The sequence below is a fragment of the Euprymna scolopes genome, chromosome 19 (assembly GCF_053919585.1).
Source record: "Euprymna scolopes isolate OS-2025 chromosome 19, ASM5391958v1, whole genome shotgun sequence".
NCBI lineage: Eukaryota > Metazoa > Mollusca > Cephalopoda > Sepiida > Sepiolidae > Euprymna > Euprymna scolopes.
Window position 1 is genome coordinate 31593962 of NC_136500.1, and position 25475 is coordinate 31619436.

At 36.9% G+C, this 25475-nt stretch overlaps 1 protein-coding gene across 2 annotated transcripts in view; it reads right to left on the reverse strand.

Annotated features, from left to right (window-relative positions):
• LOC145303496 (dynein regulatory complex subunit 11-like) overlaps window positions 1-25475 on the reverse strand; it is a 152905-nt gene that overhangs the window by 65609 nt on the left and 61821 nt on the right. For both annotated transcript variants that reach the window (XM_080144925.1, XM_080144926.1), the window contains exons 10-11: window positions 14032-14110; window positions 6061-6209 (exon numbers count right to left, since the gene is read on the reverse strand). In XM_080144925.1, coding sequence (XP_080001051.1) covers window positions 6061-6209; window positions 14032-14110 — 228 coding nt within the window. The remainder of the gene's footprint in view (window positions 1-6060; window positions 6210-14031; window positions 14111-25475) is intronic.

Sequence of the window (25475 nt, forward strand, 5' to 3'; positions counted from 1 at the left end):
TATGGTTTCCACTCTGCAAGATCTACAGCAGATGTGCTAACGGTTATATCACAAAGGATTAGTGAATCTCTTGACAAATGTTTCCTTTCCAGGGCAATTGCTCTTGACATATCGAAGGCCTTTGATAAGGTATGGCATAAGGACCTACTTCACAAGATTTCCAGCTACGGTATTACTGGAAATGTTTTCTCAATCATTAAATCATTTCTCTCCGATAGGTTCATAAGAGTAGTGGTTGATGGGCAGAAATCAGAGGCCCACTGTGGTGTTTCTCACTGAGAACGCAAACGCCGAGTTTGTTTTAAGACTTTATTCAGCCGAGAGCCGACCGCAAGTATCTACATGCTGTCTCTTTTGTGCACCACCCATTTGCCGGTATTCCCCCTGTTATCGTCCCCTGTGTACCTACGTACATTACATCTCCCCCCAAAAAAGAAAGGTCCATTTATCATGGAAAAAGGTCAGGGTAGACTGCTCTTGTGACCCTTTTGTGGTCGAGGATTATTCTGCCTCAGTATGTGACCATTGAAATCCCCCCCCTTTTTTTTTTTTTAAGTTAAGAAAAAATAAAAGGTAATTGTTCAATCTTTAGTCAATCCAGACTAAAACGATTCGGTGGTCTTATTGTACTGCCCGATCGTCGTGGCAGGGCTAGTGGGGTATGCTCACTCACTTTTCTATCTGGCTGCTCATAATCGGGCGAATTCTCATGTGTCAGTGGAGTCTGTGGATGTGCGTTATTTTCTGTTGCCATATCTAGAGGCATGTTTAGTTGCGTAAAAATGCGTTCTGGATTGTTTTCACTTGGGGATTGAGGTGCTGGCTCGGTGATACAACGGCGAGACCTGATGTGATCCTGATGACGACGAACCAACCGGCCATCCTGCAATCTGATTAGAAAGGATAAAGGAGATACTCTTTCCAGAATGTGACCAGCCAACCACATGGATCCGGAACCAAAGTTCTGTGCAAATACTGCTTGGTCTTCATCAAATGAACGCATCTGGACAGATTTGTCATGGTGAAACTTTTGACATTCTTGGTTATTATATACAACACTTGAGGTGGTGGGCTTTATACGATCCAGATTGGTGCGCAATCTTTGCTTCATCAACAACTCTGCTGGGGTAGATCCCATTGTTGTGTGAGGCGTTGTCCGGTATGTCAGCAGAAAACGGGATATCTTTGTTTCCAGAGTTCCTCCCGACATTTTTTTAATACCGTTTTTAACCAGCCCAACTGAGCGTTCGGCTAGACCATTTGATGCCTGATGATGTGGACTGACAAATTTGTGTCTGATACCATTCCGTTTCATGAACTCTGCAAATTCTGAACTGGTGAAGCATGGGCCATTATCACTGACAACAATGTGCGGGAGACCATGAGTAGCAAAACAGCGCCTCAACCTTTCAATTATAGTGGCTGAAGTAGCTGCACTTGTGGTATAGACATCAACCCATTTTGAGTGTGCATCCGTAATGACAAGCAGGTATTGGCCATTGTAATCGGCATAATCAACGTGAATCCACTGCCAAGGTTCAGCTGGCCATTCCCAGGGGTGTAGTGGTGCCTTAGCAGGTAGGTTTCTGGAGCACTGACAAGGGTAACAGTTGTTCACCTTGTTTTTGATGTCAGCATCTATCCCAGGCCACCATACATAGGTCCGGGCGAGGGCCTTCATCTTGACTATGCCAGGGTGGCATTGGTGAAGCTCGTCCAACACTCTCTGCCTGAGATGGTGGGGAATTACCACTCGTGAACCCCACAGCAGGCACCCCCTTTCAACACTTAGTTCGTTTTTACGAGCGTGAAATGGTAAATACGGAGCATCATGTGGGAGATTGCACCTTCCATGTTGTGTGGCTTGAACAACCTTAGAGAGGATGGGGTCTTTGCGTGTATGAGCACAAATGTCAGTCGAGTCAATGGTGGAATTGTCCAGGTGATCCATGAGATGTATAATGCAGCCTGGTGTTGGGACATCTAACACTTCCTGCAGAGGGAGACGACTCATTGTGTCGGCAGTGACGATGTGTGAACCAGGCCTATATTCTATCGTGTAATCGTAAGCACTCATCAACAGTGACCAACGTATTATTCTTGGTGGCAGGGTGTCCAATGTTGGCTTTGTTGGGCTAAAGAGGCTGATAAGTGGCTTATGATCCGTAATGATATGGAATGCACGTCCAAATAAGTAGTGATGAAACTTTTTAACCCCAAAGATAATACTCAGTCCCTCCTTGTCCAACTGACTATAATTTTTCTCAGCCGGTGACATTGTTCTCGAAGCAAAAGCAACAGGTTTCTCTGAACCGTTGGCAAAGATGTGCGACAAAACAGCTCCGACACCATATTGACTGGCGTCACAGGTCAGTACCAGTTCCTTCTTCGGGTCATAGTGAACCAGGACATTTGTGGTCTGCAATGCATCTTTGGCTCGCTGAAAAGCTGTCAATTGGGGAGTGCCCCACGTCCAAGAGACACCTTTCCGCAGTAGATAATAGAGTGGGCCCAACTTATCTGTGACGTTGGGGACGTACCTAGCGTAGAACTGGAATAAGCCCAAGAAAGCCTTAAGTTCAGTCACATTGCGTGGAGCTGGTGTATCCCGGATGGCATGGATCTTTTCTGCTGTAGGGTGAAGGCCTTCGGAGTCAATCCAATGACCTAAGTAGGTTACGGAAGGTGCCATGAACTTGCACTTGTCCAGACAAACGCAGAGACCAGATTCTGAGAGTTTCCCTAACACTTGGTCAAGGGTGCTCAAGTGTTCTGCGTCTGATGATCCTGTAATTAGTATGTCGTCCTGATAGCATACGACATGTGGTTCATTTGCCAACAAATTGTCCATACAGCGTTGATAGATACCAGGAGCTGATTTTACTCCAAAACTGAGGCGGTTGAACCTGTAGAGACCCCATGGTGTATTGATTGTAAGGTACTGCTTTGAGTTTTCCTCTAACGGAACCTGCAGGAACGCTGATCTCAAGTCAAGCTTGGTGAATTTCTTTCCCTGCACCAATTTTGCATACAAATCATCAATCCTGGGGATAGGGTACTGGTCGAGATTTGAACATTTGTTTATTGTAGTTTTATAGTCTCCACACAACCGTATTGTTTGGTCAGTTTTGAAAACTGCTACTATAGGGGCAGCCCATTCTGAGTATTGTACTGGTTCGATAATACCCAGAGACTTTAGTCGATCTAGCTCCTTGTCAACCTTTTCACGCAATGCAAAGGGCACGTGTCGAGTCTTGCAGAATATGGGCTTTGTTTTCGGGTCAACACTAAGTTTTGCTGTGAAACCCTTCAGTGCGCCCAATTCATCCTTGAAAACATCGGGGTATTTTACAATAATGTCTTCAATTGCAGGTGTAGCATTTACTGCTTTCAGCTGATGGATGCGTTTCCAGCCGAGTTGCACTACTCGTAACCAGTTTCTACCAAGAAGTGCAGAGCCAGAACCAGGAACAATCACTAATGGCAGACGAAACTGTCGGCCATCATAGTCTACTGACATTTGACACGTACCACACGGCGTGATACTTTCTCCCGTGTAGGTTGCTAGTTTCTGTGACATAGGCTTAAGTACCGGCTTATCAGGTTCATACCATAGTTTTTCAAATGCATTTTCAATGAAACAGCCGCTCCGGTGTCGATCTCCATCTCGACATTGCGACCATTTATGCCCACCAACACCACCAGGGGCTCGATTATGCTATTTGCTGGCAGGTTAAACAGCCTATGCACTGAGGTGCAGTCGCTGCCTGTATCTTCATCTACTGGTTCTTCACTGGTGACCTTGTGGGTTTTACGATTTCCAGCTCTGTCGTTGTACTTTTGGGTCAAACAGGCTGGCGAAATGTGACCGGTTTTGTGACAAAAATTACACATTGCCTCTTTGAAATGACAAGAGTCGGGGTAATGTTTTCCGTTACATCAGAAACATGGTCTTTGTTTTTGTCTCCGTAGTGGAGTAGGCCGTTCAACCTGGTTGACTTTCGTCTGTATTGTAAAATTGGACGTTGAATAGGCTGCCATGTCACTAAAATTCCTGTCTGCACTTTCCATGGCAAGAGCTATCTGTCGGGCATAAGGAAATGTTAGTTTCCTCTCGGAAAACATTCGCCGACGGATTCCGTCATCCATCAATCCAACGACGAGCAAATCTCTCAACATCTCTTCTATCGTATTTCCAAACTCACAAAACTTTATAATTTTTTTTAAATGAGCAATAAAATCCAAAATGGACTGACCTGGTTGTTGGCGGCACATGTAAAAGTTGAATCGCTCAACAATTACGGACGGTGTTGGGTTGCAGTGCTCTTTTAACGAGAGCGAGAGTTCCTCATAACTTTTGTCTCTTAAGCTGTGCGGCGTAACGAGATCCTTCAGCAGAGAAAATGTTTCACCACCACAAACAGAAAGAAGGACGGCCTTTTTCTTTCCTGGATCTTGTATTCCGTTAGTCTCGAAATAATACTCCAATCTTTCTGAGTATGTGTTCCAATCACCTCCACTCGGCGAGAATTCGTCGATTTTACCATAAGACGTCATGTTTTTAAAATGCGTGTGTGCAGGTAGAAATATGTCGCTATTTAATTTCTATTAAACGCAATGTTTTTCGGAGAAAAAGTTTAAATAACTTTCCCTTTTATGAGAGATGATCTCATCCACGTTGCCATGTGGTGTTTCTCACTGAGAACGCAAACGCCGAGTTTGTTTTAAGACTTTATTCAGCCGAGAGCCAACCGCAAGTATCTACATGCTGTCTCTTTTGTGCACCGCCCATTTGCCGGTGTTCCCCCTGTTATCATCCCCTGTGTACCTACATACATTACACCCACAGTATTAATGCTGGAGTCCCCCAGGCGTTCATCCTGGGCCCAACTCTCTTCTTGATCTACATCAATGATCTCCCAAAACACATACTTAAATCATTCATTGACATCTATGCTGATGACACGACCATCTCTGGCAACACATCAAAGGTCGTAAATGACAAAGTTCTCTCTGATTCTCTCTCCTCTGATCTTCAGCACGTGGTACAATGGAGGAAGAGGTGGCTGGTTACTTTTAATGCATCCAAAACCAAGCTTCTATCTTTACATCATCAATGCTCTGATCCCCATCTGGCATCAATTGAAATGGATGGCTCTCGTCTTGGAGAGGCTCCATGTTTTGACAAGCTTCTAGGTTTGACCCTTACTCCTGATCTGAAATGGAACATGTACATCAAATCTGTTGCCAGGGACACTGAGAAAATGGTGGGATCCTTCTACTGCTCCAGAAGATATCTCACTACTGATGCAATTCTCTATCTGTATAAAAGCCAAGTACGTCCAAGGATGGAGTACTGCTGCCACATTTGGGTAGGAGCTGCTAAAAACAGCCTATCCTGCCTTGACAGAGTACAAAATAGACTTTGTGGTTTAGTGGACGGGATGCCATTTTCTCTTTCCTGCAACCTCTCTCCCACAGAAGAGACGTTGCGAGCCTGTCTTTGTTTTATCGTTATTTCCATGGCAGGTGCTCGTCTGAGCTCCAATCCCTCGTCCCCCCCTCGCCAATCTTTCATGAGAAACACCCATCTGGCTGAAACTAGTCAATAATTTTCCCCACTCTTTATCTGTGCCTAAATCCAAACGTAGATTCCATGAGCAAAGCTTCTTTCTTAAAACTGCATGCCAGTGGAACTCTCTGCCGCTTGCCTGTTTCCCACCTGACTACAACTTGGACGTCTTCAAGTCCAACATAAACAAACTCCTGACAAACCGCCCCCTTAAGTAAGACACTCTATCAAAACCCCAATACTAATGATTACTACAATACTATCTCATTGATTACTGTACACACAATAACCCTTATCCCTGAGTGGCCTTTGGGCTTTGATAAGTGGTGACCCCCATGTAAAAAAAAAAAAAAAAAATGAAAATTGGTGATATAAAATAATTTTTTTTTAATGGAAAGGGGTAGAAATACCATACATTTCATTTATAGATGTTTAAAATATATCAAAATATATGCATAATTGATTGCAAATAAAAATGCAGAACTTACCAGTTTCAAATTCTTTAATTCCTCCCTCATAAGTTCATCAACCTGCACCCGTATTTCATTCTCCACTTCCATCCTTTTCTCCTCTTTGATGAGTTCTGTGTCATGTTTTTGCATGAAATTTTCACTTTCGTCCCGAGCTGCCCACACATCTGAAACAGTGTTATATACACATAAGTACACCAGTGATGAACAATAACGTTATTTCACACAAACAACATAAGCCAGTCACATACTTCCGTCTGACAACGTAAGTTGAAATTCCATAAAAATTGAAAACTTGACAGAACCGGTCATGGTTAAGGTTAATATCATACAATGTTGGACTTCATTGTCTCCGTTATGGACCAAGTAGTGAATCTCTATGAGGAATAGAACCAAACATGCAACTTTTACCGTTTTCTATGATCTTGAACTTTGACCTAGATATCCCATAATTAAATCACTTCTGAGTTAGACTGATTGATATCTTACCTAAGTTTGGTGATGGCTGGTTAAACAATGTGGACTCTATGCTGGATACAAACAAACAGACAGATATGATTACAGATGTGATTGAATACATAATCTCCTTGACAGAAGTTATAAATTCGTCTACTTTTTGTTATAGTTCACCAGTTGCACCAATCTGGTGTTGCCCAGTATTCATGATATTCAAGTTTGTTCTGTAAATATTTTTATCTTCCCTTTTTTGTTACAGTCAGTACTTAAGTTGAAAAAATAATAAGGGACGTTAACTCTATTTAAAAAAAGGAAGAAGAAGAATTCTCTTTAGCTGACTTTTCTTTTTAGATGCTTATTTAAGAATGTGTTGATATAAAAAAAACAGTTGAAATAGATAAAGTAATTGTTTGAAATAAATTATATCGAAGTACATTAATTTATTGTCAATAAAATGATATGATAATAGCAAATAAAAAGTGTCAATCAGAATTAAAGCTAAAATACTATTTATTTATTTATTCATTTAAAATCATGTGGAAGAAATTACCTTGTAGAAAACTGCCCCATTGAGAGTGAAGGAATTAATGTTTTTAGCCAATTTTTTAATATTTATCGTCCGAAAGTTCGAGGTTTAAAACGATACATGTTTCGTCACGTTCTGACACGTCTGTCAAAAGTTTTAGGCAGACATACAAACATACATACATACATACATTTAAACAGGCAGGTGAGATTTATATTATAGGCTAGCCTGGGTGCCCGGCATTGCCCAGGTGTTTGTAGGCAGGCAGGCTCGAACCTGTGACATGAAGGCAGAAAAAAAAGTGGAGGTGTGTGTAAGAGTGTTGATTGAGCAAAAATAAATGAAGGAAAATTGCGAGCGCAAAAAAAAAGAAAGAAAAAGTCGTAGTAGGCAGGCAGGCTCGAACCGGTACCACAAAGGAGGAAAAGAAAGTGAAAAAAAAATGTGATGCGTTAGCTGTTGCACCCATTACCAAACCAGAAGTGACGTATGTTTAAATTAAGGCTAGACAATTGAAAAAAAAGCGATGACTTTCGAAAATATCGGCAAAAAAAGCGACCCCTCCCTGTAGAAAAGTGCCCATTTGAAGATGAAGGAATTAATGTTTACTTTGGCCAATTTTTTGATGTTTGTCGTCCGAAGGATCGAGCTTCAAAATCATACCAATCTTGTGGAAATCCGTCAAAAGTTTTTGCAAGACATACATACATACATTTAAACAGACAGGTGACATTTATATTATAGACTAGCGAGGGGTACCCGGCGTTGCCCGGGTGTTTGTAGGTGTGTGTGGTGTTAAATAAAAAGGAAACCGGGGGGAGGGGGGTTAGGATCGAAGCCGAAGCCCTGAGGCGAAGTTTGAAAATAAAATCGGCCAGCCAGAATGAAGCATTGTTATAAGTGAATAAGTGAAAGATGTTTGAAAGTCGTCGAGCGTTACGACGACGACAATGACGATGACGATGTAAGCATTGTTATAAGCGAAGTAAGAAAAGAAAACGTTTTAATTAAGCGGGGGGGGTAATCAAAGCATCGAAAAAAAACACAAAAAAAACTAACGTAAGGCAAACGAACGATGAAAACAGAAAAACGAACACGTGAAAAATGGCTTAAATAAGCCTGTTTCGATATTAAAATTTAAAAAATCGGTGGGTACCCAGGTGTTTTGGGGTGTCGCTAAGAATAAGCGAAGTAAAAAAAAACAGGAAAACGAACGTTACGTGAAAAATGGCTTAAATAATACAGGGTTCAATATTTAAATTTAAAAAATCGAAAAAAAAACATCTCACACCATGATTCGAACCCAAAACGTTTAGATAATGAACCAAGGCCTTAACTACCTGAGCTAACGCGCCGTATATGAAATTTGTTTGGTTTTTCAACTATTTAAAGTAAATCAGGTCACGACGTCATGACGTCATCTGACGCATGCGTTGTTGACCCCCCCCCCTGTCGAAAATTGTCGATTTCGGGGTGAAAAAGTTTACGTTTCTCTCTCTCTCTCTCTCTCTCTCTCTCTCTCTCTCTCTCTCTCTCTCTCTCTCTCTCTCTCTCACACACACACACACACACTTCGTCTTCCTTACTCTAAAGAGTGTTACTAAAAAAGAAAATGGAGTCTGGGTTTGTTTTTTTTGTAAAACTTCGATCGTTAATATTTTTTGTAAGCGTATTTTTTTTTCTTTTACTTCACATTTTTGGCTTGATATTTTTCGTTTAACTATCGTATCTAACTATTTTTAACGTGTTAATAACTTTGGTAATGTTGTCATAGTGTAGAAGTTCATAGTTTAGCTTGTGTGAGGGTTAAAAAAAATTTTACCGATAACAACAATGTTTTTTTAAATTCAGACTGCCATTACAGCTTGCTGACGTCAAGATCACGTGACATGACTCAGCGGGTTTTAAATACAAGTTGACCCAAAATAAACGGCCCCGTGTATACTTTATGTAGAAGCGTTGGCGCCCGTATTTTTGGGGGCAGTTATAAATCGATTTAAAAATATGTAATGTTTAACATTAAAATGTCACTTTTTGGAGCCCCCCCCCCCTGCAGAAAATCGATCAGTTAACGCATTTCTGATGGTCCTTTTGGGCCAATTTTTCGATTTTTGTTCCGTCGGTCAAAAGTTTTAGCAGACACACAAACATACATACATACATACAGTTGTGCGCAAAAGTATTCGACCCCTACCAAAATTGTCTTATTTCTTTGAATTGATACTTCAATAATCTTTAAAACCTTCTTTAACGACTAAGCTCGAATAAACTGTATAGTTTTCAACAAAAAATAATAAAAATGTAATTAGTGCTTGATAATATAAATAAATTTATTTACAAAAATAAAAATATGGATGTTGCAAAAGTATTCGACCCCTTTTCATTAATACTTGGTTGAAGCTCCTTTGACCTTGATTACTGCAAGTAAACGTTTCCTATAACATCTAACGAGACTTCTACATATGTCCACTGGAATTTTAAGCCACTCTTCTTGACAATACTGTTTTAATTCAATCAAATTAGATGGTTTTCTTTTATGTACCGCAATTTTTAAATCATGCCATAAGTGCTCAATCGGATTTAGGTCTGGAGACTGGGAAGGCCATTCTAGAACTTTCACCTTATTATTCTTTAACCATGCCTTAGTGCTATTTGAAGTGTGTTTAGGATCGTTGTCCTGTTGAAAGGTATACCTCCTTCCATGCCCCAACTGGTTCGCAGACGGAACAAGATTTTCTTTCAGTATGGACTGATATTTTACTGAATCCATTCTTCCATCGATTATGGTTAATCTTCCAGTTCCATTTATACTGAAACAGCCCCACACCATGATTGATCCACCTCCATGCTTTACGGTTGGAACGGTATTCTTCACATTATAAGCAGTATTTTCTTTTCGCCAAACATAGCGTTGCTGGTTGCGTCCAAATAGTTCCACTTTCGTTTCGTCTGACCAAATTATATTATTCCAGTAATCAATAGGCATTTCTAGGAACGTTTTTGCAAAATTTAATCGAGCCTTTTGATGAGCTTTGGAAAGTAAGGGATTCCTTCTGGTAATACGTCCATGCAATCCGGCACGATTTAATGTCCTACGAATAGTTGACAAGTGTACATCTGAGCCAGCATTATTCAAATCGTTCTGCACGTCCTTTAGGTTAGATTTAGAGTCTATTGAAACTTGTCTAACAATTTTCCTAGCCCCACATGTCGTAATTTTTCTTGAACGACCTGATCTTGGAAGACTTGATACAATCCCTTTTACTTTCCATTTTTTGATAATGGACATAATAGTCGACCGTGGTATAGAAAAACGTTTGGAAATTTTTTTATAACCTTCTCTAGACTGGTAGGCATCGATTACTTTCTTTTTAATGTCTTCAGAGTACTCTTTGTTCTTTGTCATAGTTGCAGATTTGTTGACGTTGAAAAAGATTTTTTTTACTTGAAACAATTATTCAATCATTCAATATGGCATTGAAGTTCAATTTGAACTGATTTTAGATTCAGTAGAGTCATAAATATTATTTATAGGAAATAAATACAAGGTCAGACTAAAATAATAAACTTAATGACGCTTTTATTTAAACTTTAAATTAAAGGGGTCGAATATTTTTGCAACATCCATATTTACATTTTTCGTAAATAAATTGATATATATTATTAATCTCGAATTACTTTTCCTCATTTATTGTTGAAAAATATACAATTTATTCATAATTAGCCGTTAAAAGGCGTTATGAAGATTTTTGAAGTATATATTCAACGAAAAAAGAAAATTTAGACAGGGGTCGAATATTTTTGCGCACAACTGTACATGCATACATACATACATTTTCGCTTTTATATATATAGATAACTTTTATCGTCTGTTATTGTCTTATTATTAATTAAAAATTTATTATTATTAACCATTCCGCTTTTGCATTTTATTATTTACTTCCTTGCCAGAAGGCTGAACACAAGATTAAAGTGTGACTTTGAAAAGTCAGTGTATTAGTATAATTGCACTCTAGTCTACAAAAAAAGTGCCTGAGTAGTAGGAGGCGCCTCAGGTGATTAGCAATTCTCAGAGAGAAAGTAAAGCCTGGGAGAATGGATCTCCTTGGACTGAATAGAAGTCCAATAGCAACAAGGTCAATGTTGCACTGATTTGTCCCATAATTCTATGACAGAACATTTTACATTATGCAGGAATAAATTCAGATCAAAATTAAAATAATGTAATGATCACTTGCAGATATAAAATAAAAAAAAAACATATTCTAGCTTTTATTGGCTGGAGTAAATTAACAGTTTTTTTTTGGGGGGGGGGGAGGCCACTTTGCTTTTTAAAGCTCCAAGGATCCTCTTTCACTCAGGATTTCAAATAAAAGACTTACCTCAAATCTGTTGTTAAGATGCTGGAAAATGATTGGATCATGTGAACATTCCAGAAAGTACCTCACTCCTGATACAATGCTCCACCTCTAACAGAGTCCAATAATTCCCAAGATGGAGTATTACTGCCATGTTTGAGGAAGTGTCGCTTAGTGTGTAACGTTACACACATTTACACATGTATACTCAACACATTGTAGATTCAATCGCAAAGAAGGAAAAAAATAGGAAAGAACATCAACTTGCTGTTTCAGGTTTTAAGAAAAGATCTTTACTCCTTATTCTTCCAACACGTGTGACTTCTCATTATCTCATTATGACTGTGACGTCACAACCGTCTGTGCACTCATTCTTTTTATAGTTTTTTTCTTTTTCATTATCATGACGTCACTCCACACATGGCTTGGCATTTGCATACAGCTGCCATACGCACGTCTGCACTCTGTTGCAAGGTCAAGGTCACTCTTCCTTGCATTGACAGAGTACAAAATCAACTTTGAAATTGAGTAAGGGATGAACCCTAACCCTAACCCACAACTCCTTCCTCACAGAAGATACCCTGCCAGTCTTTCTCTGCTCTAGCGCTATTTTCATCGTAGGTGCTCGACTGAGCTCCAATTGTTGTTTTTCCACTGTACAAGTTTCACAGTAAAAACTCGTCTAGCTACACCCACTGCAAAGAAGTTTCGTTTCTTTCTCTGTGTACCTAAAATTAAACAGAACTTCCATGTTTCAAACTTTATTTCCAAGAACTTTCCTGCTGTTGAACACAATACTATAGGGTTGCTTTCCAGTTGACTATGCATGGTCGTTTTCAATTCTAATTTTAACAAATACTTGCCGAATCATTTTCTTAAATAATTAAATTCTGCTTTCTCCTCCAATCTTCTAATAGCATTGTTCATCATTAAACTGACAATTTCATTAATCCGTATCCTCTAGTGGCTTTTGAGCCTTGATAAGTGGTAAGAACACATTTCTTTAAGCCTTCTTTTGGACTGTCACTCGTGTATTTATAAAATATTTTTGGAAATTATACTATTCCCTTTAATTCAAATTACTCAAAATCAAAACAAGTGCCTTCTCGGAATGTCATTCAATCACCAGAATACGACCTTTTTAATTAAATTGTTTGTTTAATAGAATTTTGCTGTGCTGGTTCTTAATTTCTTTTAATTAATTATTCCATGATAATAATAATAATTCATCATCAGTTCTTGTTTGCATGGCAGGTGCTCGTCTGAACTCCAATCTCTGGTCCCCCCTCGCCAATCTTTCACGAAAAACACCCGTCTAGCTGAATCCACTGTGAAAAATTTCCCCCACTCTATATCTGTGCCTAAATCAAAACGCGGATTCCATGAACAAAGCTTCTTTCTTAGAACTGCACGCCTGTGGAACTCTGTTCCGTCTGCCTGCTTCCCACCGGACTACAACTTGGATGTCTTCAAGTCCAACGTCAACAAATTCCTAATGAGCCGCCCCCTTAAGTAGACACTTCATCAAATCTCCACACTAACGTAATGTACTTGCAATAACCCTTATCCTTGAGTGGCTTCCGGGCCTTGATAAGTGGTGGTCACTGTGTAAAAAAAAAAAAAAAAAGATATCCCAATTGGGAAAGCAGACTCGTTCGGAAGATTGGACGTTCTAGGAACAAAACTTTGTTCAGGGAAGTTTGGTTCAGCTTTTAGCAAATTGAGTGAAAAAGGAATGTTCTTTGCTGCGGTTGTGGCGTGTTCTTGCTGTGAATGTTTTACAGAAGGAGAACCAGGAATTAGAGTTCAGCCGAGTATTTACCATGAACATAACAATAAAGTAGAGAGGCACTAACAAAATCTGGCCTATGTGACAGAGGCTGTAGGGACAAGAAGAGAACATCCCTTATTAGATTGCAAAGTTGATTTTATACTCTGTCACGACAGGAAAGAGTGCTCTAATATATGACAGCAATATTGCATCTTAACACGTACTGTCTCTCATATGGGTATCAGAAGTTAAGTACTTTCTGAGGTGGTAGAATGATCCAACCATTTTACGAGTGACTTCAGCAACAGACTCTATTTCAGGTCTGGGGTATAAAGTCGGTACCGGAAGTTTATCAAGGAAAGGAAAGGAGCTTCCTTAAGAATAGAACCATTCATTTAAACTGGGAAGAAGTTAAAAGAGAACATTTTGATTTTAGAGGCTTTAAAAGCAACAAAACCACTTCCTCATCTCCCACTGAACCATGTTGTCCAAGTAGGAAGAGATAGGGAGAATTAGAAAGCTCTTAATCATCAATGCTCTTCAAAGTGTTGCCATAGACAGTTGTGTCGTCTGCATAGATCTCAATGAATGATCTCAGAATATGGTTAGGAGAATTGTTTATAAAGATCAGGAAGAGAGTTGGACCTAGAATGGATCCTTCGGGCATGTTGGCATTGATGTTATATGCTTGACACTTGCCAGTCATAATTACTTTTATAGTCCCATCAGAGAGAGAAAGGATTTAATTGTTGAGAAGACGTTACCAGATATTGTGTAGTTCACAAGCTTGAGGGGCAAAACTTTGTTCCAGACAAAATTGAATACTTTTGATATGTACAGATAGATTACTTTGATTAATAAACAAAATGAAAACTTACTTTTGTATTTTTCGGATCCTTCATTGATGACAGGAACAAATTGTGACGGGGACATTTTCCAGCCTTCATACTCTTCCTTCTGTTGGAAAATTTTTTTGGATTACATTAGTGCATTGGTTCATCTGTTCTATGGCATATAAACAATTTGAGACTTTATTTGATAGACATATTGTAAATGACACATTGATTAGTTTTACAGCATGTCAAAACTTTGCATATCAAAAATATTACGTAAATAGTTTAATATTAAATATGAACGAAGAAGAGAATAACAAATTTACAAATTATGTTATAATAATTATTCCAATGTCAATTATATATATATATATATATATATATATATATATATATATATATATAAGAGAACGTGTCTGTGTGTGTACATTTTCCTACACAGTAACTCTGTCAATTTTTAGTCTACAGACTCGAAATTTGATATACAGGGTACTGAGATTTGGGAAAATTTTTGTAATCCGTTTTCGGACAGAGATTTGGCTGTTAAGGGGTCAAAATTCAACGATTTAACCTTTGAGTATTCTATCAAACTCCTCCGACAATTTTGGGTCTAAACACTAGAAATTTTAGATATAGGTTCCTAGGACATGGATCTAACTTAATAGCTTGATTTGAGCCCCAAACATTAAATGTAAATGGGTCATAATAGAGGTTAAAGTTAAAAAAAAAAAAAATTGACCGCTGTGGTCTCTACCAAATTACTCAGACAATTTCTGGTCTTAACATTTGAAATTTTACATAAAGAGTATTCAGAGATAGGGCAAGCTTTTTAATCGGTTTGGGTTGAAAATTTTTAGTTACCAATATATAAATGTATGTATGTATGTATGTGTGTACGTATGTTTGCATGTCTGCCTAAAACTTTCGATAGAGGCGACGGATTTTTACAAGATCAGTATCATTTTGAAGTTCGACCTTTCAGACGACAAATATCGAAAAATTGGCTAAAATCATTAATATCTTCACCTTCAACTGGGCACTTCCTACAGGGGGAGAGTCGCTTTTTTCGCCAATATTTTCGAACGTCATCCTCTCCTTTCGATTGTCTAGCCTTAATTTAAGCCTACGTTACTTCCAGTTTGGTGGTGGTTGTAATAGCAAAGACGTCAGGTTTTTTCCCCATTCTTTTCCTCCTTCGCGGTACAGGTTCGAGCCTGCCTTCCTACTACCATTTTTTTTTTTTTTTCTGCTTAACATACGCCTCCAAACACCCGGGCAACGCCGGACTGAAATGCTAGTATATCTATATATCTATAAAAGTGAACGTGTCTGGGTGTGTGTCTTTGTGTCTGTGTGTGTACATTTCCCTACACAATAACTCTGACAATTTTAAGTCTACAGACTCAAAATTTTATATACAGGGTACTGAGATTTGGGAAAATCTTTGTAATCCGTTTTAAGACAGAGATTTGGCTGTTAAGGGGTCAAAGTTCAACCATTTGACCTTTGATAACTCTACCAAACTCCTCCGACAATTTTGAGTCTAAACACTAGAAATTTTAGATATAGGTTCCTTGGACATGGATCTAACTTAATAACTTGATTTGAGTCCAAAACAATAAATGTTAAGGGGTCATAATTGGGGCCAATGACAAAAATTGACCTCTGCGGTCTCTACCAAATTACTCAGCCAATTTTTGGTCTAAACATTTGAAATTTTACATAAAGTGTATTCAGACATAGGGCAAGCTTTTAATCGTTTTTTTTTTTTTTTTTTGCTGAAAATTTGGCTTCCAAGAGGTCAAAGTTTCAAAGATTTTACTTTTGCGACCTCTAGCAAACTATTAAACCAATTTTGGGTCTAAACATTTGAAATTTTACATAAAGATGCAGCTAGCTTTTTAATCAGTTTTTAGGCGAAAATTTCTCTGCCAAGAGGTCAAAGTTTACAGAGTTGACCCTTGAAAACTCTACCAAACTCCTCTGCCAATTTTGCATCTAAACACTTGAAATTTTAGATGTTGGTAACTTAGACATGGGTCAACCTTTTTAATTTAATTTGAGCCTAAAACAATAAATGTTAAGTGGTCAAAGTTGGGGTCATAGTTAAAAAAAAATTTGATCTGTGGTCTTTACCAACTTTTCTCTATGGTAGTTAAGGAAGCCTATGATATAGAAAGGCATTATGGTAGATATTCACACTTTTTGACATATGCATATGCACATAAAGTTATAAACAGTACATAGGGTTTGAAGAAAGCCAGGTGGAACTGCTATATGTATCTATATATCTATAAAAGTGAACGTGTCTGTGTGTTTGTGTGTCTGCCTATCTGTCTGTCTGTGTGTCTGTGTACATTTCTCTACGCAATAACTCTGTCAAATTTTAGTCTACAGACTCGATATTTGATATGCAGGGTACTGAGATTTGGGAAAATCGATGTGATTGATTTTCGGTCAGAAATTTGGCTGTTAAGGGGTCAAAGTTCAACGATTTAACCTTTGAGAACTCTACCAAACTCCTCTGACAATTTTGGGTCTAAACACTAGAAATTTTAGATATAGGTTCTTTGGACATGGATCTAACTTAATAACTTAGTTTGAGCCCAAAACAATAAACGTTAAGGAGTCATAATAGGAGTCAAAGTTAAAAAATTGACCGTTTTGTTTTTTTTTTTTGTTTTTTGCTCAGCATACACCTCCACACAGCCGGGCAACGCCGGGCACCCATGCTAGTATATCTATAAAAGTGAAATTGTCTCTCTGTGTGTCTGTGTGTGTACATTTCTCTGCCAAATTACTCTGTCAATTTTCAGTCTACAGACTCAAGATTTGACATAAGAGATATAGAAATTTGGGAAAATCTTTTTAATCGGTTTTCAGCCAAAATTTGGCTGTCAAGGGGTCAGAGTTCAAAGATTTGGTCTTTGAAAACTCTACCAAACTCCTCCGCCAATTTTGGGTCTAAACACTTGAAATTTTAGATGTAGGTTTCTTAGACATGGATCAATTTTTTTAATTTGATTTGAGTCCAAAATAATAAATGTTAAGGAATCAAAATTGGTGTCAATTTTTTTTTTTAATTTGACCTCTCAGCCAAGATTTGGTCTAAACATTTGAAATTTTATATAGACATAGGGCAAGCTGTTTAATCGGTTTTGGGCAGAAAATTTAGCTAGCAAGGGGTTAAAATTCAAAAGATTTGACTTTTGCGGTCTCTAGCAAACTATTCAACAAATCTTGAGTCTAAACATTTGAAATTTTAAATAAAGGGTATTCAGACATGCAGCAAGCTTTTTAATCAGTTTTGGAACGAACATTTGGCTGCCAAGAGGTCAAAGTTGAAAGAGTTGACCTTTGCAGACTCTACCAAACTCCTCCGCCAATTTGGGGTTTAAACACTTGAATTTTTGATGTTGTTACCTGGACATTAGTCAAACTTTTTAATATTTATATATACATAAAATTATGAACAATACTTGGGGCCTGAGCAAAGCTGGGCTGAACTGCTAGTATATATATGTTTTTACATATGCTCAATATCATTATCATTTTATCGTTATTTTCATGGCAGGTGCTCGTCTGAACTCCAATCCCTGGTCCCCCCTCGCCAATCTTTCACGAAAAACACCCGTCTAGCTGAATCCACTGTGAAAAATTTCCCCCACTCTATATCTGTGCCTAAATCAAAACGCGGATTTCATGAACAAAGCTTCTTTCTTAGAACTGCACGCCTATGGAACTCTGTTCCGTCTGCCTGCTTCCCTCCGGACTACAACTTGGATGTCTTCAAGTCTAATGTTAACAAATTCCTAATGAACCGCCCCCCTAATTAAACACTTCATCAAATCTCCTCACTAACGTAATGTACTTGCAATAACCCTTATCCCTGAGTGGCTTCCGGGCCTTGATAAGTGGTGATCACTGTGTAAAAAAAATAAAAAATAAAAATATCAAATGAATAAATAAATAACAAATATTTACTAGAATTCTACATTTTATCAAAAATATTTGTGTCCACTGCAATACATCCAACTGGATTAGCACCCGACATGAGTTTTTAGTATCCACTGCAACGTCTTTCCCTAACCGGGTGTGTGCATTTGTCTGCATAAATTGCTTTGGAGATTCTTTATTAAGAGAAATAGGTAAATAAACAAAAAACTTTTCAAACTTCTATCCGGTTATGGCTGATGGAGCGGAAAGAGAACAGTTTTTTTTTTCATGGATTAAAAAAAAGTGTTCAGTTAGAAATTTCATAAAGATTCCTACGTGCAACACAAAAATAGCCAGGGTTATATCGGACAGAAAAATAAAATCATTAGTTCAAATAATACAAAATCTTTATTCTAATTTTTCATATCAACAAATAATTGCCATAAACTGCCTCCATCAAATTATGTCCATTCCATTAATCTTTTTTCAGTCCTCTCATTATATTCTTCATCACCAAACTGACAATCCTTCAATCACATTAACCTTTAAGCTCGAGTGGCTTTTGGTGTGGTAAACTGCGACTCATTAATAAAGAAAAAATATGCCGTTCATTAATCTGCCTATTATTATGCAATATCAACCTTTTCATATTTTTTTGTCCCAAAACACAATATGTGTTGTAGAAAAGTAATTGATTTGTTCATATTATTTAGATTCTTCAAACTATTGTTCTCATCTCGAGTGTCATTTTCACAACGTTTCGGTCAATGTAACTCAGAAATCTTTCTATCGACCTCAGTGATAAATCAAGAAATTGTCAATCACCTCAGCAAAAACAACTTATTTAGTAACAAGCAATATGGATTTCTTCCCGCAAAATAAACGGTTGATGCGCTGATTGTATTATCACAATAAGTGAATTTATTGACGGCGGGAGGGATCCATTTCTAACATAATAACTCTTAACACACTCAAAGGCTTTTGATAGGCTTTGGCATAAGACCCACTTCACAAGTTTACTAACAATGGAATATCTGGAAATGTCTTCTCAGCTATCAAATTGTTTTGAAATTGATCCAAGCAGGTGTTATCGTGAGTTGACTTGACTCTACAACATCTCTGCATCACCATTATTTTAGTGAATAAGTCATGCCTACTCTCAGTCTGCAATGCCATCAGGACATTTCTCATCATTCCTTTTTTTTTTTTGGAGGGGGGGGTCAACTATCCTGGGACCTCTGTTATTCCTAATATTCATAAATGACAAAATTGCCTATGAGATGGGTATATATGCTTATGACACCACATTCTATAACAGACACGACAGGAGAACAAATGAACATATATCTAAAGAAATGGCAGAAGCACTAGAGGATAACCTCCGATCTGTAGTGGAATGGGGACATAAATGGATGGTCACATTCAATGCTGCCAAGACTAAACTCGTTTCTTTCAATAATTACAAGAAACCTTCTCTACCACCAATAGCAATGGCCAATGACTCTTTATCTGAAAGTACATCCTTTAAACTCCTCGGCCTAACGCTCTCAGGAAACATGAGTTGGAACAATTACATCAAGAGTATCGCCAGGACCGCTGCGAAGAAGGTAGGTTCTCTCTATCATGCTAGAAAGATACTAACGTCCGAAAGTATCCTACCTATACCTCTATAGGGCCACCATTTGCCCATGTATGGAGTATTGTTGTCATATTTGGGCTGGTGCATCTGCCATATTAGTCTCTCGCTCCTAGGCAAGGTTCAAAAGAGAGTCGCCAATCTGATAGGTCCTGAACTGTCATCTAAACTTCAGCCCCTGTCCCATCGACGAAATGTTGCATCCCTCTGCCTTTTCTACAAGTACTTTAACGGTGAATGCTCTGATGAACTGCAAGCACTTGTGCTCCCTCGACGTAAATACCCCCAACAAACCCGACAAGCAGCTAAATCCCACCCCTTCACAGTAGAGATCCCTAGATGTAAGAGAGCCTTCTACTCCAGTAGTTTCTTCCCCAGGACAGCTAGACTTTGGAATTCCCTTCCGGGTCCCTGTTTCCCCAACTGTACTGACATGCAGAAGTTCAAGTGCAACGTGAACTGACATCTTGCTGCCCGACTCCCTACACAGTACCCCTGATGCCTATGTCCCTGATAGTAGCCCCCTACAACAAAGTGGCAATATGCCTTGTTTGGGGTGAAAATGTAATAAAAAAAAAAAAATTTTTTAAACTATGAGCAACGCTTATTTAAACTTTCCTTTGATGATATTTCCATATCTAAACGCATTAGTGTGTTTGAAGGGCAAAGAAAACCTATTATTGCCAAGTACAAGTATTTTGTTCATAGCCAACACGAAATAATTTTCTCAATCTGTAAAATATGGATACATGTCGAAAACTCTACAGTTATATGTATTCATTTTTAATATCTATTGATTCCTTTAGTTTGCATTTCCATGTCAATGGAAATTTGGTGGTTGTTAGTATTTCGTATGATTTAATGTGTATTCTGTTTGATTCTGCTGTTTAGTTATTGATACAAAATTTCATAGTCATTGGTTTGTTTGTTTATTTGTTTTTCATAAAATATATATCTTTTTGAGAAAAAAAAAAGGACAGCAATACATTGGCATTTTTTTTACATTAGATCCAACTTCACAAATTTCTTTCAAATGACGACTCATTTAGGTTTTCGACTATGCTGGATACGAAAATCGCATTGAAATTTTGGAGAAATAAGTAGTTATCGAGATATAAAAAGCTGTATTATGCACTGTATTATTTGACAGCCATCTTTTTTACACGCATGCGCGCGCCATAAACAAATCTACATATCTACAGCTAACACTGCCACCTAGCGGAAACAAAATGTACTTTTTTGAGACAGCCCTCTCCCTTCCACCTAGCGGAAAAATCCATTTTTCTGAGACCCCCCCCCCCCGACACACACACGCACACACCAAAATTGGTCATTTTTATACATTCGGTCCACCTTGACAATTGTCTTTTAAATGACAACTTGTTTAGGTTTTCGACTATGCTGAATAAGAAAATATCATTTAAATTTTGTAGTAGTTTGAGAGTGCTCCCTACCCCCCCCCCACTTAATTAAATTCAATTTTTACGATATTTGTAAGTCAAAAACCTACATAAGTCACAATTTTAAAGAAATTTATGGATTGTTGGCCACAGAGAAATATTTGTTTATAGCGTGCTTCAGTAGGTGTGTCAGAATTTGGGGGGGAATTTTTGACACCCCTAACACAAAACTGCGAATAAAATATAAAAAACTCGTAATTTCTCTTTTTAAAGTGGGTTGTTTATTTTCTTTATGGAATATGCTTCCAAAATTAACTTTTAGAGTTGTTTGAAAAATAATAGAAATATTATTTTTTTATTTTTTAAAAAACAATGTTTACAACGTGCCTGCGCGCGTTCATGCAGCCATGTTTTTTACGTAATTGAATTTTACGAGTTTAATTTTTTTCAATTTTTAAACTTTAAAAATCTATCAAAATTTTTCTAATGGTTCAATTTTTACGATATTTTCAGGTCCAATGTGAAATTTTATGCTCTTTTTAATAAACCGCTTATAATATTCTAGACAAGCGTTTTTTTTATTCACTCCCCCCCCCATTTTGAAATGTCTATTAAAATGAAAATAATTAATTTTCTCACCTCAAATTTATATATCACAAATTGAAGATAAAAGATCAATAAATTACATAAGATAATTTAAAACAAAAAAAGAACAGTTATTTGCAAATTTACCTTTAAAGTTCAAAGTTTAAAACCTTTTTTTAAAAAAAAAAACACGTTGAATTTTTTTGTTTTTTTTATGTGGAACCTTATAATCTTGTTATATTGTCCAGAAAATTGCGTAGAATTACGACAATTTTTTCTATTTCATTCAATGTTTTTTTTTAGATATTTAAAAAATAATTCGCTCCAGAAAGAAGAAATAAAATATATAAAATCAAAAGCTCATGTATTTCTTTGAGAGAAGAAAAAAAAAATCAAAAATTCGTCAAGTGGTTTTCTAAAGGCAAAAACTGATAAGTAAAATGTGATTATTTTTTACCTACAGCGACACATATTTCTTCACGCACAAGGCGTCATGGCTTATGTGTATGCGTTGTTTTTACATCCAGTTATCCATCTGTATTTCAAAACAGGAAGAAACACTGCTTCGCTAACACCGGTTAATGCTTATGTAATGGTGGTCTTTTTCAAATAGTTGTTTAAAAAACTTCTTTTATTTAAAAAATACATGGAATATAAAATATAAATATGGACAAATTCTCATAAATGAAGAATGGAAGCATTCATTGATTAGTATTTTATATAGGTAAGTGATTTTTTGAATTTATAGATAGTTATTATATTTAGATAAAGTTAAAATTCGTTGAATGTCGTGAAATCTTTTTAAAGAAAACCGATTAAAAAAAAAATATTGCATATTTTTCGATAAAATCTTTTATTATTTTAAAGTTTGGTCTTTGCTCCTTCTATTGAAAAAAAATTAGGGTTTAAATTACATTATTCATATTGTTATAAGTTTCGAAAGATAGCGAGTCTACATAATCACTCCTTTTTAATGGCGAATTCTGACACTCCTAGTGTTTCAGTATCAGTGGCGCCAATAGCGTGTTAATTTTTGGAGCAACTTTTGTGGGGACACAAAACGTTGATGGAAAATTTAGGCATTTTCAGCCTTCCGCTGTTGACTGGCGATCTTTCTGTTTGGTACTTTGTTACAAAACTAAAACCCAAAAGGAGATCAAGGTATTGAGGTCAAAATCGATGAAACTTTAATTGTTCGACGAAAATCTAACTGAGAAAAAGTTTGCAGTCAAATTTGGCCATTTTGAGGTCATTGAAAGGATTTCCAAACAGAATTTCGTGATCACTCCGACAGGCCCCAACAAACCGAGAAACGATCATCTACATGTGATATTCGTTTTCAGCATACCCGCAAACCAATAAAAGTGCATTTTGTTTCCGCTAGGTGGCAGTGTTGGTCATAGATAAGTAGATTTGTTTATGGCGCGCACGCATGTAAAAAAGATGGCTGCCAAATAATACAATGCATAATACAGTTTTTTATATCTCGATAACTACTTATTTTTGCAAAATTACAATGCGATTTTCATATCCAGCATAGTCGAAAACCTAAATTAGTCGTCATTTTAAAGGAAATTGTGAAATTAGACCTAATGTTAAAATTTACCGAAATATTAAACTGCATATGCTTCTCCTGGTGTACCAGAACAGGCTGTCTGAAGAGACTAGTTTCCTGACCTAAAATTCACCACACATTAATGTTATTGTTTTTTTCCTTTCCCTTTGCAAGATTCAATAATGTTTTGCAAAGTCAAAAATAAAAATAAAAAACAATCAAATCAAACACCATTAATAAGTATTTGGTGGTAAAGAACTTAAAGTATAAAATTTTCTTCCAAATTTACTGAAAAAAAAAAAAATGAGAGATGCCGTAAAACAAAACCACCAAATAAATCACATGCTTGTAGGTTTTCCATTTTTAATTTTTAGCCGAGATTCATCTTTTAAATTCCAACAGAATTGTACGTGGGTTAATCAAATCGATAATGTGTGTGTGTGTGTGTGTGTGTGTGTGTGTGTGTGTGTGCGCGTGCGTGTGCGCACGCGCACTTGCTTACAGTCTTAAATCATATGATTTACATTGATATATTGATATGTCAATGTTTATTGTTTCTCTTCAGAACCAAATGGTTTGTTGTTTGTTTTGGTTTTCGTTTTGGGTTTCTTTGGGGTTTTTTGTTGTTCTTCTTTGTTGTTTTTGTTTTGTTTTGTTTTGTTTTGTTTTTGTTTTGGTTTTTTAATTACTAGTTAAAACTTAAATATGTTATCGTTTTTTTTTTCAAAGAAGAAAAATACTACATTGAAAAAAGGTGGAAGAAAGGATAGTTATAGCAAACTTAGGTAGTCTATGTAGGTACATACCACTTTTAATTGATATAATAAAAAAAAAATCTCATTAGCCCCAACTTCGCTTTGATTTTTTTGACACACCTCATGATTCAAAGATGTGTAAATTAAAGGGAAGTAACTTCTCAAGGGAAATAATTTATATTAAAGGGAAATAACTCATGCTCAATTTAATCTGAAAGAAAACACGACTATTTTTATTTCCTACTATTTGGATTCTTCGGACTATTGTTCTCATTCTGGGTGTCCTGTTCACACCGTTTCGTCACTGTAACCTCCAACCTTCTTCAGGTGTATCTTGTTGAACTCGAGAATATTTCTGTCGAGCTCGGAAATTTCGAACGGAACCCTTTATGGCGCAGTTTTACACACGGTCACTGACTGCGCAGAGGGAGACAACTCCATTTTATTAAGAGATGCGTTCATTTTTTTTTTTTTTTTCCTCCTAAATTATGAGATGAAAAAATAATTTCTCTACAATTATTGCATTTTCATTTTTTTTTTTTTTTTTTTTGTAATGTAGTCGAAAAAAAAAATTGACATGAAAACAAAAACGGTTCTCTTAATAGTCGCGTAAAAACTACATTTTGTATTATTAATGTTATCAACTTTGTTAGATTAAAATAAAAATTCGTTGCAGCTTTTTTTTTTATATGTTTTGATTTAATAAAAATATCGTTATTAGTAGCGTCCTAAATTATGAGATGAAAAAAATGAACGTATCTTTTAGTAAAATGGAGTTTTCTCCCCCTGCATAGTGGCGTTGTGTAAAACAGCGCCTCCTTTATTTATTTTACAGGGGTAGCATGCTCTAGTTCGGTCAGTCATCTGGATAGAGGTCCTAAGTAATTCGCAATTTTATTTTTCGGTCGCCCACGAGTCGCCCACACTGAGAATTGAACCTTCAACCTTCATGAGAATATCACTTTTACAATTGATTTTTCCAAGTACTCTTACCACTGTTTGCTCCTCTCTAAAATATTTGACACAAAGTCAAGTGAGGGTTTGATTAAATTCTTTCTATTAGGTACGGGCAAAAATAGCGAGGAAAAATATAGGGGGACATAGTTTTGAAAGCCGGTTTATCATAATTTTTTGTAGGTTTCCGACAACATTTTTTTATTGTATTTGAAAGATTAAAGCTGAAGTTAATTTCCAAAAGGAAAGAAATATTTGTATGCGTGAAAAAAATAGTTATAATGAAAAATGTTTTTATGGCGACATTCGGAAGCTAACAAATTCAGCTAAATTTTGAAGTTAAATGAATTCATTCTAAAAATCCTTTGAAAGTTAAATATTAGTTTTCTGGGTCTATTTAAAAAAATAATTAGTAAAGCCCTAAGATATTGAATTAAATAAGGAAAAAAAAAACACCTTGTTTGTACAAAAAAATGGCTTAATTAGAACCTAAAATGAAAAATTCTAGCTTCGTTTAAGTGTAAATGAACAAAGTCGTGTAAACGATGATTCTGCAGAAGCCCAAAATGTCAGAAATTCAAAAGACTGTCTGAAAATGACGTCAGGTAGCTAGAAAGAGGAAGGGTGTGCTGGCTTTCTTTTCTTCTCCAGCCGTGCATCTGTACATT